This window comes from Gigantopelta aegis, chromosome 12 (assembly GCF_016097555.1).
Source record: "Gigantopelta aegis isolate Gae_Host chromosome 12, Gae_host_genome, whole genome shotgun sequence".
NCBI classification, from domain to species: domain Eukaryota; kingdom Metazoa; phylum Mollusca; class Gastropoda; order Neomphalida; family Peltospiridae; genus Gigantopelta; species Gigantopelta aegis.
In genome coordinates this window covers 22,682,503-22,703,850 of record NC_054710.1, presented here as the reverse complement: position 1 = coordinate 22,703,850, position 21,348 = coordinate 22,682,503, and the positions used below count along the sequence as shown (strand labels likewise).

At 37.6% G+C, this 21,348-nt stretch overlaps 2 protein-coding genes across 2 annotated transcripts in view; both read left to right on the top strand.

Moving 5' to 3' along the window:
* Positions 1-9,149, top strand: part of LOC121385898 (scavenger receptor class F member 1-like) — a 30,252-nt gene extending 21,103 nt beyond the window's left edge. The window contains exons 3-8 of the mRNA XM_041516689.1: positions 706-1,026; positions 4,301-4,426; positions 6,189-6,314; positions 6,800-6,931; positions 8,701-8,721; positions 9,106-9,149. Coding sequence (XP_041372623.1) covers positions 706-1,026; positions 4,301-4,426; positions 6,189-6,314; positions 6,800-6,931; positions 8,701-8,721; positions 9,106-9,149 — 770 coding nt within the window. The remainder of the gene's footprint in view (positions 1-705; positions 1,027-4,300; positions 4,427-6,188; positions 6,315-6,799; positions 6,932-8,700; positions 8,722-9,105) is intronic.
* Positions 8,704-21,348, top strand: part of LOC121385897 (cell death abnormality protein 1-like) — a 42,780-nt gene continuing 30,135 nt past the window's right edge. The window contains exons 1-3 of the mRNA XM_041516688.1: positions 8,704-8,823; positions 10,333-10,456; positions 10,940-11,071. Coding sequence (XP_041372622.1) covers positions 10,342-10,456; positions 10,940-11,071 — 247 coding nt within the window. The 5' untranslated portion in view covers positions 8,704-8,823; positions 10,333-10,341. The remainder of the gene's footprint in view (positions 8,824-10,332; positions 10,457-10,939; positions 11,072-21,348) is intronic.

The following is a 21,348-nucleotide window of genomic DNA, read 5'->3' as shown; positions in this document are numbered from 1 at the left end:
ACCTGATTGGTCTATAGGAACATGTATATAAAATATAATTTTGTATACCCCACCCCTCGCTATGTATATATTCATGTATGTATGTATGTATGTATGTATGTATGTATTGATGTATGAATATATATATACATTGTATGTATGTCGAGGTTGATTGTTACATACATAGATATTAACACACTGGCGCAGGGGATAATTAAATAATTTCTGGTCTAAGAAATTGTCCCATGCCGTTACTGGAACTCGAACCTGTGGCATCGAATCGCCCAACTTTGCAGTCTTGCCACAATACCTTTTGAGCTATTGTGGCATCCATAGAAAGGATGCTCTTTAACTCAACTACATGCATGAGGCCTACAAGCTATGTGGTGGATCCCATTTACGTACATGAAACGGTAGGCAGATGTATGTATGTATGTATGTATGCGTGCATGCATGTGTCAGGGAACATTCTGTTCAGTATCGCGTTGCAATTCACTACACAATTTTAAAACATTAAACAGTAATTGCTAATCAATTTTCATTTGAATAGAAATCTCGCTAATCAAGGTTTTGAAAACAAAATGTTCCCTGTGAGTGTGTGTGTGTATGTGTGCGCGTGCGTGTGCGTATGCGTATGCGTGCGTGTTTGTTGTGTTAATAACTGTGTATACATGTATATTTTAATATATAATAGTTATCTTTATTCGTTTATTTGTTTTTTTCTAGGGGAAGGAAAGACACTAACCTCTGTTTGCATATCGCCGGAAAAGTTTGGGCAGCAGGCAACGATAGCGTGTTATGGATATGTTACAGGGGGACTATACTGGGTTAAACCACGCGGTCAAATTGTCAGACGCTGTAAGCCGCAGAAAAAAGAAACGTGTTTGATTCACGCTCAAGGATACAGCAGTCCGACGGATAACGATCTAACTAAAGACATCTTGGTGATAAAGTCCATGCGTGAAGACCATGTTGGTGTGTGGGCGTGCCGAGATGATTTTTACCAATCAGCTGCTACTTGTTCGATAGGCCCTTCAGGGAACAAACGTTCGTATGCGTCTTTACATTTTTTAAAGGGACATTCCCGAGTTTGCTGCATTGTAAGATGTTTCCGACTAATAAAATATTTCTACGATTAAACTTACATATTAAATATATTTTCTTGTTTAGATTATCAGTGTCTGTGCATTCAATGTGTTTCTGGTCGTCTGAATATTTGTAAGAAGCCGAAACGGGATTTTGCCTTCAAATACTTTTGTACATACGATTTTTGTTTTTTTTACGAATTAAAATGAAATTTAACCTAGTACAAATATTAGAAAAATATCAGAAACACGTTTATTATACAGCCACTAATATTTTACGCAGAAACATATATTTGATATGTAATTACAATCGTTAAAAAGTCTGTTAGTCCATACTATCTTAAACATTGCAGCAAACTCAGGCATGTCCCTTTAAATATCCTTGAATATTGGGAAGCTATTTTCCAGTATTTGAAAGTCCAGGAAAACGGTACGTGTTGCACACTAGACTGTCCTAAAAAATTGACAGTATGTTGTCAGTTTCAAAACAGATGACTGCTAACGTGTTCTGAACGTTATGTTCCCGTTCCTATAATCAGTATTCGAACATTTGATCTGGCCCCAAGTCAGGATCCGATCGCTGACTTTTTTCTGAACTTTCTTTTCGCATTCTTATATTCACAGTTAATCTGGCCCCAAGTCAGTATCCGATCATCACAGAGCTCCTTTAGTTTATCTATAGTGCGCATACGTCGGTTAAATTTATTGCCTTAGGTCTTACTACGCAGATGTCATCTGCCATTGAACTCCATGTTAAATTGCCCAACTTCAAATGAAGATTGCCAGTAGAATGGGTTTTCGTTGGCACTAACAACATACACCATTGCGAACATATATTATATAAGCATTTACATTCATTCCAAACTTTGGAACATTACCATCTCAGGTTTTTTGCTATATGACTACATCTAGCTGTAGTAACAGTCCGAACAGGTAGTTCATTAACCAATTCACTCTGGCTGTCTCTTCCGCTATACAAAATAACATGGGCACAATCCAGCTAGAAGGCTTACCATTAAACATACAAATTGTTTAAATTCCTACCCAAGTACTAGAAGTAAATATGTGAATCACAACATGTCACAATTAGGCACTATAGTGGACCGTGGTGAATGAATTCTCACCAGGAAGTGAACTGTTTAGTGAGACCTTACTCCGACTCCGAGCAGAAAAAGTCCCAACATTAAACTCATTTTAATACAGTAACAGCGGTCTAATTACCTGTGAGATTAAGCCAAAACAACAACAACAACACAAAAGAAAAACATGTGAAATATTCAGAAGGTTTTGTTAGTTGGTCATAGGAATGTTTTAGGGCCGGTAGCAGGGGTCGCGTTAAGATGCGTCCCCGAACGTATGGAAAGCAGACTTGAATGCCTGCTCATCACCACACGTGATAATAAAACCGTCTCAGTTTATTTTCAAAGATGCATTCCAGACGCATGTTTATTCCATTATTTCATCATCACCATGTCCTAAGTGATCTGGAATCATGAAATCAGTTAGCCAAGTCAAACAATCCGTCAATCACAATCCCGACATGATCTCCGCTATTGTTCCCACTATAAATTACCAAACGAAAATTACCAAATATTGCAATATGAATCGTATTTCGGGTTTAAAAAAAAAACGAATCTGGTCAAAAAACCACTGTTATCGGGAATAATGGACATAAATACTGGACAGCTGGCCACAAATGCCCGTAAGTAAACGCAACTTTTTCGATGTTTTGTCTAATTTTAATCACCATTAGCCGATCTAAAAATAATAAAAATTACAAAAAAGACATGAAAATAATACTTACCGATTCATATATGAACTTTATTTCACGTATTTATAAAACATTTAAGTGAATATATGTGAGTAAAAATTATAAACTTGTACCCACTCAACGTGGTTTTTGTTAAAAATTAATCCAATAGTGTAAAGGTTAAACTTAGGCATGGTCAAGGGAACCTATACAATCTCCAAACAATTGTCAAACTTGATAGCAGCAGCTCCAGTGGTGGTGTTAAAGAGAAGAAACATTTTTAATAGCTACAGCTCCAGTGGTGTTTTTTAACAGAATTAACGTTTTTGATAGCTTCCCAAAAAGAACTTGTTAGAAACACAATTAGCTTTTCTTATTTTTTTTCGCAAAGAAAACAAAATTCATATCATTAAGAATTATGAAGAAATTCATGGAAAAGGATCATTTCAAAACATTATTTCAAAACATTATCTCTGGTTACTGCTACACAGTTATGGTTATAGATACAAAACAAAAAATAGCGGTGGCAATAGGCGAGTTTCATGTGAGCGACATGATATTAAAAATCGAACGATAAAAAGAAAACGTCAAGAAGGTTATGTGTCTGTTTACCTAGATGCAACTTTACTGCCCTGGACCGAGGCCAGCACATGTTCCCGTGACAGACATGCGCTACAACAGCTTGCTCTGAATGTGCACGATAAATACTCTGACCTGACCTGATAAAGGTCCGTGGGCACATGGTTTACGTTTACCACCGTATCATTGTGATCTTAGTACGATCGAGATGGTATGGGGAATTATGAAGACAGAACACAGCCATCAAGCTACCACACGTTGCAAATTACAAACAAGTGCATTCAACTTCTCACATATGAAATAGTTTACTATGAAAGCTAACACTAAACTGTAATATATAAACGTAGGCATAGTCTTCACAACAATATAAAATATGAGAGAGAAAATAATATAAATATTAAATTGTAGCTACTTAGAAATGTTTTTCAAATAATAAATTGAACACGTTTATTTGAAAGTCACTCTATTATTCATCTTTTGAAAAAAAATAAAAAAATAACTGATTACTTTCCAAAAGATTGCTGTTACCTAGAAATTTGTTTACGAGATACAAAACGTTTTAGGTAAGGAAGCATTATCTCTATCGTCCAACTTAATGTAGAAATAGCTATACGATAGATATCATATACCGTAAATAAACTCATGTACCGTAAATAAAATGTATCGAGGGTTTCTTTTCTAGACGGTGACAAAGGAAAATGGGGTAAGTCTTGCAATAACATGTGTGGTTACTGTGTTGAAACTTTCTGCAACAGAATGACTGGAAAATGTACGTGTCTGCCTGAATGGGCTCCAATTCGATACACAGGTAACCCTTCATTACTGATAGAGTGTACATGTACAATAAAACACGCAACACCTACTTTAAGAACTGGTAGTTGACATGTATTTTATTGTTTTCTTACAGCATGTGTACCTGGCTTATGGGATCATTCTTGCAGTCAGGTATGTGGTCGCTGTGAAGGATCTACATGTGACAAAGCTACTGGAAGTTGCCTGTGCAAGACTGGATGGGCTCCGCCAAAATGTACAGGTTGGTATGCGTTATTCATGCATTGTACAGTACTATAATATTATAATGAAAACCCAACAGACATACATTTTCAGATACCACACTAGCATCAGATTGAAATATTCTCACATTTGAACTGAAAAACATTTATGAATAAGAAAATAAGATGCTATTCATCACGTATTCTGAATCATATATACATGGTTATTATGTACTAAACAAATCGTAGTATATATAACGTGGTAAAGAAATACGTCTGCATTAATATTAATATATTATCATTTGTACACGTAGGTATATTGTACCAATGTTATCGCCAGTTCCTATATATTACTACAATTATATCAACACAATATCATGTTAATTTTGATTTATGATCTGTATGCCAAAACCGTTATCATGATATAACTTCCCTTCTATATTACATTTTTTGGTCCATAGCATACATCAAATTATTTTATGTAGATGCCAACCTGAAAAGATATGGTAGTTTTACTTTGAGATTGTAAACTCTGTCAAATTAAAGCTACAACTACTATCTAATAAACACGAATGGTGGCATTAAGTGTCACAGAAATAATGTATTTTCATTAATGTCTACCTCCCAAAAAACCAACAACAACAAACAAAAAAATCCATGAAAAAAAAACCCCAACAATAAGACACACACACACACACACACACACACACACACACACACACACACACACACACACACACACACACACACACACACACACACACACACACATACTATTTACTAGGAAAAACTCAAACCAAACAAACAGAAGAAACCCCACATGTGATAATGCAATGTTTTCTGTTCTAGTAATTAGTCCAACTACGCTTCTAGTGGAAACATGTAGCGTGATTCCCATCGAACACTATTTATCAAAATTACCAACATCCATTAGCCGATGACTAAAAATCAATCTTCTAGTGTTGTCTTTAACCAAACAAACTTTAACTTTCTTTGTGATTATTTGTATATGATTTTTAGAGTGTGTTTGTGTTTGTGTGCGTGTGCGTGTGTGTGTGTGTGCGTGTGTTAGAGAGAGAGAGAGAGAGAGAGAGAGAGAGAGAGAGAGAGAGAGAGAGAGAGAGAGAGAGAAAGAAAGAGAGAGAGATGGAGAGAGAGAGACAGAGAGACAGACAGATAGACAGAGGGAGTGAGAGAGAGGGACAGAGACAGAGAGAGAGAGTGAGAGAGTGTGTGTGTGTGTGTGTGTGTGTGTGTGTCTGTGTGTCAGAGAGAGAGAGAGAGAGAGAGAGAGAGAGAGAGAGAGAGAGGGGGAGTGAGAGAGAGGGAGTGAGAGAGAGAGAGAGAGAGAGAGAGAGAGAGAGAGAGAGAGAGAGAGAGAGAGAGAGAGAGAGAGAGAGAGAGAGAGGGAGTGAGAGAGAGGGAGAGAGAGAGAGAGAGAGAGAGAGAGAGAGGGAGTGAGAGAGACAGAGAGAGAGAGAGAGAGAGAGAGAGAGAGAGAGAGAGAGAGAGAGAGAGAGAGTGTGTGTGTGTGTGTGTGTGTGTGTGTTTGACCTTTTATTAAACACATTGTTTGTTAATCACTTCTTGAATTAACTACTGACAACATTGCTTTAAGTTCCCGGTTGTCTGTTTGTGTGGGTTTTTTTCTTTCTTCCTTTCTTTTTGGGGGGTCTTGAGATTAATTTATTGTTGCTTGTATTGGGTGAATTTTGTTTGGGTTTTAATTTTTCAATTTTATGTGCCATTTTATCCTACATAAAATGACGATGGTAGTTGACATTTATATTTTTTTTATTACAGCATGTGTAGCTGGCTTTTGGGGTCAGTCTTGCTCTAAGAGATGTGGTAACTGTACAGAATCTAAATGTGACAGACGTACGGGGAGTTGCACGTGCAAGTCTGGATGGGCTCCACCAAAATGCACAGGTTAGTATTCGTTATTGATGCATTGTACAGTGCTATATAATGAATACCTAACACACATTAATTTTGAGATTGTGCATTAGCATCAGATTGAAATATTCTCACATTTGATCTTAAGACATTTATGAATAAGAAAGAAAGATGCTATTCATCACATATTCTGAATCATATATACATGGTTATTATATACTATACAAATCGTGGAATATATTATTACGTGGTAAACAAATACGTGTGTATTAACATACTGAATTGAATCTCTTTTCACATTTACCATTTGTACACGTAGTTATATACCAATGTTATCGTCAACTGCTAAATATTACTACAGATATATTAACACAATATTATGTTAACTTTTTTATTTATGATCTGTATGTCAAAACTGTTATCGTGATGAAAGTCGTTGTCTGGACTTCTATTTGAGATATAATTCCCCTTATATATGACAATTTTGGATCCATAGCAAATATCAAATTTTTCTATAGTCAGATTATGTCCAGCTGGCTTTTGGGGTCAGTCTTGCTCTAAGAGATGTGTTAACTGTAAAGGCTCTAAATGTGACAGAGGTACTGGAAGATGCACGTGCAAGTCTGGATGGGCTCCGCCAACATGTACAAGTTGGTATTCTTTATTGATGTATTAATACTATATAATGAATACCCGACACACATAAATTTTGAGATTGTGCATTAGCATCAGATTGAAGTATTCTCACATTTGATCTTGAGACATTTATGAATAAGAAAAAAAGATGCTATTCATCACATATTCTGACTAATATATACATGGTTGTTATATACTATACAAACCGTAGCATATATTACATTGTAAACAAATGTGTGTGTATTAGTATACTGAATTGAATCTCTTATCACATTTACCATTTGTATACATAGTTATATACTAATGGTATCGCCAAGTCCTAAATATTACTACAATTATACCAACACAATGTTATGTAAATTGATATTAATAAGTAATGTTTATTTATGATCTGTATGCCAAAACCGTTATCGTGATGAAAATCGTTGTCTGCACTTATGTTTGAGATATAATTTCCCTTCTATATTACAATTTTTGATCCATAGGAAATCAACCAATAAAATATTTGCATGCTCCTATACCACGAAGGTTTCGAGCATGTCTATCCCAGGTTCGGCCACCGGATGCCAGTAGTCCAACCTGGGACAGAACAATTACTGGGGCAATTTTGATATTTAAACAAACAGGGAAAAAGGACTTTACAATAAATAATTTTGTGCGTTATGTTCACAAACAATATTTAATATACAGCAAACAATTTACAATTTGTAACGCAAATTTAGATCGGGCAGTCCTAAATATAAATATATTTTAAAATGATTTTTTAAATATATTAATTAGCCCTCAAACTAGGGGCAGCAGGTGACTAAGAGGTTAGGCTTCAGCCACAAAAAGGTTTTTTTAATAGGGAAATATGTTTTACTTAGGGGCACCCATCGTATTGGGGACTTCGGTGTGGCCGAAACCGGGGAAGGCTCCGGGGGGGGGGGGGGGGGGGAGGGGCGGTCCCCCGGACAAACCTAACACCCCTCCATAGGAAATATCAAATTTTTCTATGTCGATACCAAACTAAAAAGATATGGTTGTGTTACTATGAGACTGCAAAGTCTGTCAAATTAAAGCTGAAATTGTGACACAACTATTTAATAAACCCGAATGACGTCATTAATTGTCACAGAAATCATCTTTTACAATTCATATATTTTCTTTAATGTTTAACTTCCCCCACCCCAAAAAAACAAACAAAAAAACCCAAACAAACCCTGAAAGAAAACACCCAACAGTCACACACAGACACACACACACATACATACACACACACGCACACACACACACACAGACACACACACAAACAAACAAACACACACACACACACACGCACGCGCACACGCACACACACACAAACAAAAATAAGGTATGAAAAACAATAATAAACAAACCCCACATCTGACCATGCAATGTCGTGTGTTCTAGTATCTAGTCCCACCATGGGATGGTACATAGAATATATACATTGCTTGTAATGGAAAAATGTAGCAGAATCCACTCGTGGACTATTGATCAAAATTACCAACATCCAATAACAGATGATTAAAAATCAATGAGTTCTACTGGTGTCTTTAACCAAACAACCTTTAACTTTGATTGTGATTATTGCGTGTTAGAGAGAGAGAGAGAGAGAGAGAGAGAGAGAGAGAGAGAGAGAGAGAGAGAGAGAGAGAGAGAGAGAGAGAGAGAGAGAGAAAATAGTGTTGGCTAACTTCTATTTAGAAAACACATTTCTAGCCGTCAAAATGCTTAACATTAATTAATGTAATAACTGTGTTTTGCTTTTCACACATAGTCTGTGCCTATGGATATTGGGGTCAGTCTTGCAAGAAATGTGGACATTGTAAAGTGTCTACATGTGATATAAAGACTGGAACTTGCCAGTGTGCGACAGGATGGGCTGGACAGACATGTACAGGCATGTATTGGTTACTAATATAATAACACGTTTCATAATCAGTATATACACGTATTGGAGACGACTTACCAATATGAAACTATATAACTGACCTTTTAGTAAAACTATGAAAAAATCCCTGGAAGTTGTATGTGTTAGACTGACTGTGCTCCAGTTAGGTATGCCAACAGCTTTTCATCACTGATATATAATAGTGGACATGTATAATGAAAGACGCAACACCTACTTTAAGAGTATTCTAGTATGAGAATGCTCTATCATACATTGGTAACATTTTGTAAGAGGAACAGCAGAAAGTCTGTATATTGTTCATCGCAGAACTCTAGACATGGGTCGGTAATCTCAATAGTTGGGGGGCAATGATCTCCCTCCCATCCCCGATTTGACCTATGCACTAGATACTGGGGGGGGGGGGGGGGGGGGGGTGTGCGCGCGCGCGCGCGAGTGTGTGTGTGTGTGTGTGTGTGTGTGTGTGTGTGTGTGCGTGTGTGTGTGTGCATGTCTGTGTATGTGTAATTATTGTAATAGAAGTGTTTTGCTTTTCATACTTAGTCTGTGCAGATGGATATTGGAGTCAGAATCTTGTAAGACATGTGAACATTGTAAAATCTCTTCCTGTAATAAACAGACTGGAAATTGTCAGTCATACAGGATGGGATCCATCGACATGTGCATGCATGTATTGGCTACTAATATAATAGCACACTTCATAATCAGCATATACACATGTTGGAGACGATTTACCAGGATCAAATTATGTAATTGACCTTTTAATAAAACTGTGGAAAAAAAACACCTGGAAGTTGTACATGTTAGAGTGGTTGGGCTCCAGTTATGTGAAGGAAAGGAACGGTTTATTTAAATACACACTCAACACTATTTATTTACGGTTATATGGCGTCGGATCCAATTATATATGCAGGTTGCTTTTCATTACTGATATACTGTACATGCATAATGAAACACGCAACACCTACTTTAAGTGTATTCTAGTATGAGAATGCGCTAACATGTATTTTTTAACGTTTTGTAAGATGAACCCCAGAAAACCTGAATATCTTTCACCGCAGAACTCTAAACATGTGTTAGTAAACTCGAACGTTTTGGAACAATGATCTCCCTCCCATCCCCGATTTGAGGTATGTACTAGCTACTGGTGTGTATGTGTTTGTATGTGTGTGTGTGTGTGTGCGCGCGCGAACGTTTGTGTGAGTGTGTGTTTGTGCGCGTGTGTGTCTCTGTGTGTGTGTGTGTGTGTGTGTGTGTGTTTGGGTATGTGTGTTATGCCTGCGTGCGGGAGAGAGAGAGAGAGAGAGAGAGAGAGAGAGAGAGAGAGAGAGAGAGAGAGAGAGAGAGAGAGAGAGAGAGAGAGAGAGAGAGAGAGAGAGAGAGAGAGAGAGAGTTTGAGAGTAGCGTTGGCTGAATGTTTTACATTTAGAAAGCAAATCTAATCGTCAAGATGCTTAACATTAATTAATGTAACAAGAGTGTTTTGCTTTACATACTTAGATTGTGCAGATGGATTATTGGGGTGAGTCTTGCAAGAGATGTGGACAATGTAAAGGTTCTAAATGTGACAAAGGTACTGGAAGTTGCACATGCAAGTCTGGATGGGCTCCGCCCAAATGCACAGGTTAGTATTCGATATTGATCCATTGTACAGTGCTATATAATGAATACCTATCACACATTAATTGTGATATACCACATTAGCATCTGATTGAAATATTCTCACATTTGATCTTAAAACATTTATGAATAAGAAAGAAAGATGCTATTCATCACATATTCTGAATCATATATACATGGTTATTATATACTGTACAAATCGTGGCATATATTATTACGTGGTAAACAAATACATGTGCATTAAAATACTGAGTTGAATCTCTTTTCACATTTACCATTTGTAGACGTAGTTATATACCAATGTTATCGTCAACTGCTAAATATTACTACAGTTATATCAAGATTATATTATGTTAACTTTTTATTTATGATATGTATGTCAAAAGCGTTATCGTGATGAAAGTCGTTGTCTGCACTTATATTTGAGATATACTTCCCCTTCTATATTACAATTTTGGATCCATAGCAAATATAAAAAATTCTATAGTCAGATTATGTGAAGCTGGCTTTTGGGGTCAGTCTTGCTCTAAGAGATGTGGTAACTGTAAAGGATCTAAATGTGACAAAGGTACTGGAAGTTGCACGTGCAAGTCTGGATGGGCTCCGCCAAAATGTACAGGTTGGTATTCTTTATTGATGCATTGTACAGTACTATATAATGAATACCCGACACACATAACTTTTGAGATTGTGCATTAACATCAGATTGAAATATTCTCACATTTGATCTTGAGACATATATGAATAAGAAAAAAAGATGCTATTCATCACATATTCTGACTAATATATACATGGTTATTATATACTATACAAACCGTAGCATATATTACATTGTAAACAAATGTGTGTGTATTAGTATACTGAATTGAATCTCTTATCACATTTACCATTTGTATAGATAGTTATATACTAATGGTATCGCCAAGTCCTAAATATTACTACAATTATACCAACACAATGTTATGTAAATTGATATTAATAAGTAATGTTTATTTATGATCTGTATGCCAAAACCGTTATCTTGATGAAAATCATTGTCTGCACTTATACTTGAGATATAATTTCCCTTCTATATTACAATTTTTGATCCATAGCAAATATCAAATTTTTCTATGTAGATACCAACCTCAAAAGATATGTTTGTGTTACTATGAGACTGCAAAGTCTGTCAAATTAAAGCTGAAATTGTGACTTAACTATTAATAAACCCGAAAGACGTCATTAATTGTCACAGAAATCATGTTTTACAATTCATATATTTTCTTTAATGTTTACCCCCCCCCCCAAAAAAAAAAAACCCACACAAAAAAAAACTGAAAGAAAACCCCCAACACTCACACACAAACACACACACATACATACACAGACACGCACACACACACACACACACACACACACACACACACACACACACACACACAGACACACATACACACACACACACACACACTCCAAGACAAAAATAAAGTATGAAAAACAATAATAAAGAAACCCCACATCTGACCATGCAATGTTGTGTGTTCTAGCATCTAGTCCAAAAATGGGATGGAACATAAAAGATATACATTCCTTGTAATGGAATAATCTAGCAGAATCCACTCGTCGACTATTTATCAAACTTGCCAACATCCAATAGCTGTTGATTAAAAATCAATGCATTCTAGTGGTGTTTTTAACCGAACAAACTTAAACTTTGTTTGTGATTATTGCGTGCGTGTGTGTATATGTTAGAAAGAGAGAGAGAGAGAGAGAGAGAGAGAGAGAGAGAGAGAGAGAGAGGAGAGAGAGAGAGAGAGAGAGAGAGAGAGAGAGAGAGAGAGAGAGAGAGAGAGAGTGAGAGAGAGAGTGAGAGTAGTGTTGGCTAATTTCTATAGATTTAGAAAACACATTTCTATCTGTCAAAATGCTTAACATTAATTAATGTAATAACTGTGTTTTGTTTTTCACACATAGTCTGTGCCAATGGTTATTGGGGTCAGTCTTGTAAGAAATGTGGACATTGCAAAGGGTCTTCATGTGATAAAAAGACTGGAAGTTGCCAGTGTGAGACAGGATGGGCTGGACAGACATGCACAGGCATGTATTGGCTACTAATATAATAACACGTTTGTTGAGGCCCATTTTGTAATAAACGACCCATTTTGTAATATGTACCCATTTTGTAATAAAAAACGACCCATTCTGTAATAAACGTATTTACCCATTTTGTAATAAAATCGGACCCATTTTGTAATAATAAATAGGTGCCCATTTTGTAATAAAAAAAATGCCCATTCTGTAATAAAGGCTTAAAACGTCAGATTACAACATAGGTGTAGGCCTTTGTTTAATATATACAAAGTGAAATAATATTAAACTTTGTGTTTAGATTTATTTCGATGGTCGATGGTTCGCCTGGGATACGAAATTTCTAACGCTAACCCTATAAATATACATTGTTTTCTTGTTCCAACCAGTGCTATTCGGTTGGGGTATGAAGAACCAAGTATGTTCTACAGCTGTGTATCAAAAATAGTAGCTTGTGTGGGTAGTCTGTATCATAATTATCGGAACAGCAACAGCTGATTAAAATACTTTGTGATGTTAAAGAAGCATACATTAAAGATTTAATTAATATTGATAAGTGTATTAGTTTGGCATAAACATTATAAGTTAAGGCACTCTCTTGTCTAAAAGCATACTAGTTGTCACTTTTCTTTTATACTGTTTGTGAATGTAATACTTTTATGCATGTAGGTAACATTTAGTTTATATATTTCATTGTATTATTACCTAACATGAAAACCAAAAGCGTGTAATTGATGAATATAATAATTGAATTCTCTTGTGCGTTTATACATACTGTGTATATATGCTGTGCTAATAAGCTTACTAATATGGAGAATAGTGGTACTTTCGGTGATCATATCACCCTGCAGCGAGCTGCGCAATTGTTCTTTGTGAACATTTTAATATTTTCTAGTCTCGGACCTCATGCAACAATCTTACTATCTCCCTCAACTCATTTTAATCCAGCATTGCCAACACTCGTTTCTTGTCATATTGCTGAAGGTCACGGGGAACATTACGTCAGTTTAAGTAATTCAGCCGAAATAGTTCATGACACTATACATCGTTTACAGTCTGACGATGATTCTATATGAGATGATGATCACGAGTATCCTTCTCTTGTAACACATTCCACACCAGTAACTGACGGTGATACGGAATGTCTAATTAGCAACACCGGTATAATTAATGCATCTAAAAAAGGGGAGTGCGGTGACGGACAGGCTTTACCAAACGAGATTTTTAAGGAAATCATTAGATGGTGTATGTATGATGACTGTCACATGCTCGGAACGTTTAATAGGGTATCCACAGGACTTAGAAAACTGACAGAATCTTTCTTACCAGAAATACATATTGACGATTTCTTAGCTGAACGACTGCGTTTATGTGGCGCACTTGAAAAAGTTATAAGTGTTCAGAAATTAATTAGAATTGCGGGTAAAAACAGTGGGCTTGGCCTGAGAATACGACAGTTATTCTCACAAAACCGCAGATGGTACAGTGCCTGGTTGGTTGTTTCCGCGTTATATTTTGGGAAATTTATCATAAACGATATATTTTGGAAATGATCGAATTTCTTACATTTTTAAATTCATATTATTCATCATATGGTGGTTACGATCACTAATCATTATTCTATCTCGGCAGTCCTCTAACGACATCCTGCTTCTGCATAATAATAATGTTAGAATAAGTTGTATTAGGAAAAGAAAATTATAAATTTTACGCAACCAAACGGACGCTCTCTCTCTCTCTCTCTGTCTCTGTTTCTGTCTCTGTCTCTGTCTCTCGCTGTCTCTGTCTGTCTGTCTGTCTGTCTGTCTGTCTGTCTGTCTCTCTCTCTCTCTCTCTCTCTCTCTCTCTCTCCTCTCTCTCTCTCTCTCTCTCTCTCTCTCTCTCTCTCTCTCTCCCCCTCTCCCTCCCTCCCTCCTCTCTCTCTCTCTGTGTTTGTGTGTCTGTTGTTTTGTCTATCCGTGTGTGTCTCTGTGAATATATATTTTTGAAAACAGGTTTTTTTCCCATGAAAAGTTTCATTATTCAAGGAGAACTTTTCTTTGTTAGAAACGATGACAGTTTGGTTTTCTTTTCGCAACACAGGTCTGTCTGTTTCTCTCTCTCCCTCACTGGTTCTCTGTATGTCTCATTCTATCTGTATCTCTGTCTATATTGCTTTCTCTGTATATATGTCTGCCTGCCTGCCTGTGTCTGTGTCTGTCAGTCTCTCTCTCTCTCTCTCTCTCTCTCTCTCTCTCTCTCTCTCTCTCTCTCTCTCTCTCTCTCTCTCTCTCTCTCTCTCTCTCTCTCTCTCTCTATCTCTCTCTCTCTGTGTGTGTGTGTGTCTGTGTCTCCATCTTTGTATTTATCTGTGTGTGTCTCTGTGAATATATAGTTTTGATAACGGTTTTTTTTTCATGAAAATTTTCATTATTCCAGGAGAACTTTCCTTTGTTAGAAACGATGACAGTTTGGCCAACAACTTTCAGTTCTTTTTGCAATACAGGTCTGTCTGTCTGTTTCTCTCTCTCCCTCACTGTGTTTCTCTGTATGTCTCATTATATCTGTATCTCTGTCTCTGTTTCTCTCTGCTTATTTGTCTGTTTTTCTCTCTGCTTGTCTGTCTGTCTGTCTGTCAGTCTGTCTGTCTGTCTCTCTCTCTCTGTGTGTGTCTGTGTGTCCATGTTTGTATTTATCTGTGTGTGTCTCTGTGAATTTATAGTTTTTGAAAACAAGGGGTTTTTTTTTTTCCAGTTCTTTTTCAAAACATACGTTTATTTTTTCAGTGAATTCATACATATATAATATATTTTGTGTTGACTTCAGGATGAAGTACCTGTACATGCTTATAATTTATGTAACAAATAAACCGGTTTTGATACACAATGTTCCTTATCGAAATATTATTAGCACATTTATGAATTAACTTAAATAGTTCCTATTGTCATGCATAAGGGATAGTTCATGTTCAGTTGCTACGATTTAACATTTCCTGACACTTCTAGTGTCTCACATGGTATATTTTTAATCTATGGGATCGTTCAGTTAGTTGTGCAGCAATTTATTCAAATACATCAAATCTTATTCAAAATTCTGTAATATTATTACAGTGTATATATTTAAAATGTTCATATTTATGGGATTATTAGCAAATGTACATAGAAGTTTAGAAAGAAATATATATATATATATACCTAATATTGCCGGTAACCATAACAAAAGAAGAATAAGAATAAGAAAGGCAAGTGTGGGTAGTTTATATATATATATATATATATATATATATATATATATATATATATATATATATGCATTCAAGACCGCATATGAGCACATAGTCAGGCGGCAAACTAAAGTACAGTGTAAGCGGTAAATCGGTTAATGGACAGTACCTGTACACAATAATTGTAGATTAACTTCCACAACCATCGGCTGAATGATCACATGTGTTTCATGTGTATTGTTCACTTTCTCGTGGTGGGTGGGGGATGGGGTAGGGCGGCTGGGGTGTGTGCGGAGGGAGTGTCAGTGGGAAGTCACTTTTGACGGATACTAGTTTGAGTGTATTTCAGCTTAAGTAGTTGTTGATTAAACCCACTGTTTTCATTCAGCTGCTACGGCTTTTACAACACATTCATGTAGGTTACTTTCTCTTACACATATCTACACTTAGATTATAATGTAACAGTCGTGGCGTAATATGCGGGGGGGGGGGGGGGGGGGGAGAGAAGGAACTGGTTGGAACGGCAAAAAGCCCAATTGATGTGTTCACCGAGGAGGTTCTATCCTGTTACCCAAGTCCCCCAGGCGAACGTTCAACCGATTAAGCTAGATCCCGCCCCGATCATGATAGATAATACCACACGATGGGTTACGAAAAACAGCAATTCTATTCCATAGTCAGGATAGTACATACCAGGGCTTTTAGTATACCAGTTTTAGGGTACTGGTTGGAACAGACAAAAACCCCAATTTGTGTGTCCACAGAAGTTCGATCCTGCGACACAAGCACCTCAAGCGAGCGGTCTGGAGTAATGGATGAACGGAAAAACTGAATAGGTTCACTTACAGAATAAAACTTAAGACATATTCGTAACCCTGACGAACTCCCAACCACTGAAAAAAAATCTAAACACAAAGTTTAAAATTATTTCAATTTGTATATATTTAACATCTATGTCGTATTCTGACGTTTTAAGCCTTTATTACAGAATGGGCATTTTTTAAATTACAAAATGGGTACCTATTTTTTATTACAAAATGGGTCCGATTTTATTACAAAATGGGTACGTACGTTTATTACAGAATGGGTCGTTTTTTATTACAAAATGGGTACTTATTACAAAATGGGTCGTTTTTTATTACAAAATGGGTACATATTACAAAATTTGTCGTTTATTACAAAATGGGCTTCAACACACGTTTCATAATCAGTATATATACTACTCAAAAGAATTTAAGGGTCAAAAATTTATAACCAAACAAGTTTCAGAGTGTATTAGATTGATGATGTAAACTACACGAAATTTTTTATTTATTGTTCCACATTTACACAAAATCACAAATAAACGTCACTGTATACAAGAAAGTCACATGACATGCTGTCAAAGTTGAAGGTTGTCAAACATGGATTTTACACATTAGAACATTCGTTTAATAGTGTGTGAATCCACCCCTGGCGCGAATACACCCGACACATCGTTGCCTCATGCTGTTGATCAGACGTCTGAAGAACTCTTGGGGAATGGCCTGCCACTCTGCCATAAGAAGTTGACCCAGATCATGAAGGTTTGGCCGAGGGGCATGGTTATCCCGAACTTTTCTGCCTAATTCGTCCCAGGCGTGCTCTATTGGGGGCACGTCAGGCGAATATGCTGGCCAATCCATCCTGGCGATACCTTGTTGTCTGAGAAAGTCCGTTGCCACCCTGGCGCGGTGGGGTCTGGCATTGTCATCCTGCAGAACTGCCCCGCCGCTAATCTGCTGAAGGCCTGGGAGAACCAACGGCCGCATAATCTCATTCAGATAGCGGATTCCATTCAGATTGCCATCCACCACATAGAGGGGGGTCCTGTGGTGGATAGAGATGCCGCCCCACACCATGACGCTGCCACCACCGAACCGGTGACGTTGTCTAACGTTAACGTCAGCGAAGCGCTCCCCAGGACGTCTGTAGACACGAACCCGACCATCGTTGAACTGCAGACTAAACCTGGACTCATCAGTGAACATCACTCGACCCCACTGAACACGTTGCCACCGCAGATGAAGCGTGCACCAGTGACGTCTGGCCGTTCTGTGGCGTGGTAGGAGTGGTGGTCGAACAGCCTGGCGACGGCAGCGTAGATTATTGGCTCTCAGACGATTGCGTATGGTTTGATCAAACACTCGAGTTCCAGTCGCAGTCCGCAGATTGTCACGTAATCGGCGTGCAGTGGTTGTGTGTTGACGTAGAGCCATATTGGTGATGTAGCGGTCCTCTCTATTTGTAGTGCTTCGGGGTCTTCCCAAACGTGGACGATTTCGAACAGAATTCGTTGCTTGGTACCGTTGCCACAGTCGGCCAACGACACTCTGACTGACACCAAGTCTCAGAGCAACATTTGTTTGCGTATTGCCATCCTAAAGCCAAGCAATAGCCCTTCCTCGATCTTCGATAGTCAGTTGAAGTCGTACCATTGTCGAATTTGGAGTGTGCACCGTACACGAACGCAAGCTCCAATTATACGGAAATTCAGCATTGGGAACATGGAATACACGTGCAAAGCGTGCAAATGAAGCGCTTTGTGAAAAAGCAAGTTTTGAGCACTTAGAAGACCTTTCGCTTTCGCCCTAATTTACGTGCAAATGTAAGCATGTTTTCGCCATTAGAACTAGTCGACAGTGTCAATAACAGTGGATTTTAATTCATTTATGGGTTGCTTAGACCCACTTTCATCAAAATGGAACAATACCATGCGTGACATTATGGTCTAGCTAATATAATTGGCATTCAGAAAATAATGTCGAAAATATCGTCTGACCGTATTGGAGACGACTTACCAATATCAAATTATATAATTGACCTTTTAATAAAACTATGGAAAAAACCCCTGAAAGTTGTATGTGTTAGACTGGTTGGGCCCCAGTTAGGTATAGCAGCAGCTTTTCATTACTGATATATAATAGTGCACATGTATAATAAAACTCGCAACACCTAATTTAAGAGTATTCTAGTATGAGAATGCCCTAACATACATCGGTAATATTTTGTAAGGGGAACACCAGAAAACCTGTATATTGTTCATCGCAGAACTCTAGACATGGGTCGGTAATCTCAATAGTTGGGGGGCAATGATCTCCCTCCCATCCCCGATTTGACCTATGCACTAGATACTAGTATGTGCGCGCGGGTGTGTGTGTGTGTGTGTATGTGTGTGTGTGTGTGAGTGTGTGTGTGTGTGTGTGTATGTGTGTGTGTGTGTCTGTGTCTGTGCATGTCTGTGTATGTGTAATTATTGTAACAGAAGTGTTTTGTTTTCATACTTAGTCTGTGCAGATGGATATTGGGGTTAGTCTTGGAAGAGATGTGGACATTGTAAAAACTCTTCCTGTAATAAACAGACTGGAAATGGTCAGTGTCATACAGAATGGGATCCACCGACATGTACATGGATGTATTGGCTACTAATATAATAGGATACTTCATAATCAGCATATATACACATGTTGGAGACAAGTTACCAGGATCAAATTATGTAATTGACCTTCTGATTAAACTGGAAAAAACCCCTGGAAGTTGTACATGTTAGACTGGTTGGGCTCCAATTCCATGAAGGAAAGAAAGGGTTTATTTAAATACACTCAACAATATTTATTTATGGTCATATGGCGTCGGATCCAATAATATATGCAGGTAGCTTTTCATTACTGATATACTTTACATGCATAATGAAACACGCAACACCCTACTTTAAGAGTATTCTAGTATGAGAATGCGCTAACATACATTTTTTAACGTTTTGTAAGACGAACCCCAGAAAACCTGAATATCGTTCGCCGCTTTTCACATAGTCTGTGCCAAATGGATATTGTCAGCCTTGTCATTGTAGGGTCTTCATCTAAAGACATTGCTGGGACAATGATGTATCTCCCTCCCATCCCACGTTTCATAATCAGTATATATATGTACACGATTTGGAGACGACTTACCAATATCACTATTGTTTTAATAAAAACTGGTGAAAAAAACCCTGAAAGTTTGTATGTGTATGTGGTATGCCAGCTGTTTGGTAGTGTGTATAATGTGTGTGTTATGTGTACATACATTGGTACTCTCACCCCAGAAAACACTATCTCTCGCAGAACTCTCTCTGGGTCGGTAATCTATCTGAATCAACATGATCTCTTCCTCCCCGATTTTGAACTGTGCACTGTGTGTAAGTATGTGTGTTTGTCTGTAACTGTGTGTGCTGTGTCTCGCTCTGTCTGTGTGTGTGTGCGTGTGAATGGTCTCTCTCTCTCTGTGTGTCTCTCATGTTTGCGTGTGCGGGTGCGAGTTTGTGCCTTTCATACTTCGTGTGTGTGATGATGTGTGTGTGTGTGTGTTTGTGTACATTGGTGTGTTACGTAATGGCTGGCATTGTGGTCATGAGGAGAGAGGATGGTATCCAGATATTTGGATGAGTAAGAATCATTAATAGAGCACAGAGAATCCAGAAATATACACCATGTTGGACACGGATTTATTAGATCAATTATGAGATATAGATATTCTCCCAGAAAGATATTTAGCGAGAGATAAATGCATAGAGCTTAGAGATAGAGAGATTTAGAACTGAGTAATGAATTTCACTTGAGAATAGAGAGCGAGAGTAGTACTTGCTGAATTACAACCTTAGAAAAACATTTCTAACCGTCGCAAAATGGTAAACACATAAGTAATGTAAAACATGTGTTTTTGCTTTTCATACATAGTCTGTGCCAATGGATATTGGGGTCAGCCTTGCAAGAAATGTGGACATTGTAAAGGGTCTTCATGTGATAAAAAGACTGGAAGTTGCCAGTGTGAGACAGGATGGGCTGGACAGACATGACAGGATGTATTGGCACTAATGGCTACTATAATAACACGTTTCATAAAAATTATATATGTACACGTTTTTTGGAGACGACCTTACCAATATGTCAAATTATATAATTGACCTTTTAATAAAACTATTGAAAAAAACCCTGAAAGTTGTATGTGTTAGACTGGTTGGGCTCCAGTTAGGTATGCCAGCAGCTTTTCATTACTAATATATAATAGTGCACATGTATAATGAAACACGCAACACCTAATTTAAGAGTATTCTAGTATGAGAATGTGCTAACATACATTGGTAACATTTTGTAAGGGGAACACCAGAAACACTGTGTATTGTTCATCGCAGAACTCTAGACATGGGTCGGTAATCTCAATAGTTGAGGGCGCAATGATCTCCCTTCCATCCCCGATTTGACCTATGCACTAGATACTAGTATGTGCGCGCGCGTCTCTCTCTCTCTCTCTCTCTCTCTCTCTCTCCTCTCTCTCTCTCTCTCTCTCTCTCTCTCTCTCTCTCTCTCTCTCTCTCTCTCTCTCTCTCTCTCTCTCTCTCTCTCTCTCTCTCTCTCTCTCTCTCTCTCTCTCTCTCTCTATGTGTGTGTGTGTGTGGATGTCTGTGTATGTGTAATTATTGTAATAGATGTGTTTTGCTTTTCATACTTAGTCTGTGCAGATGGATATTGGGGTTAGTCTTGCAAGAGATGTGGACATTGTAAAACCTCTTCCTGTAATAAACAGACTGGACATTGTCAGTGTCATACAGGATGGGATCCACCGACATGTGG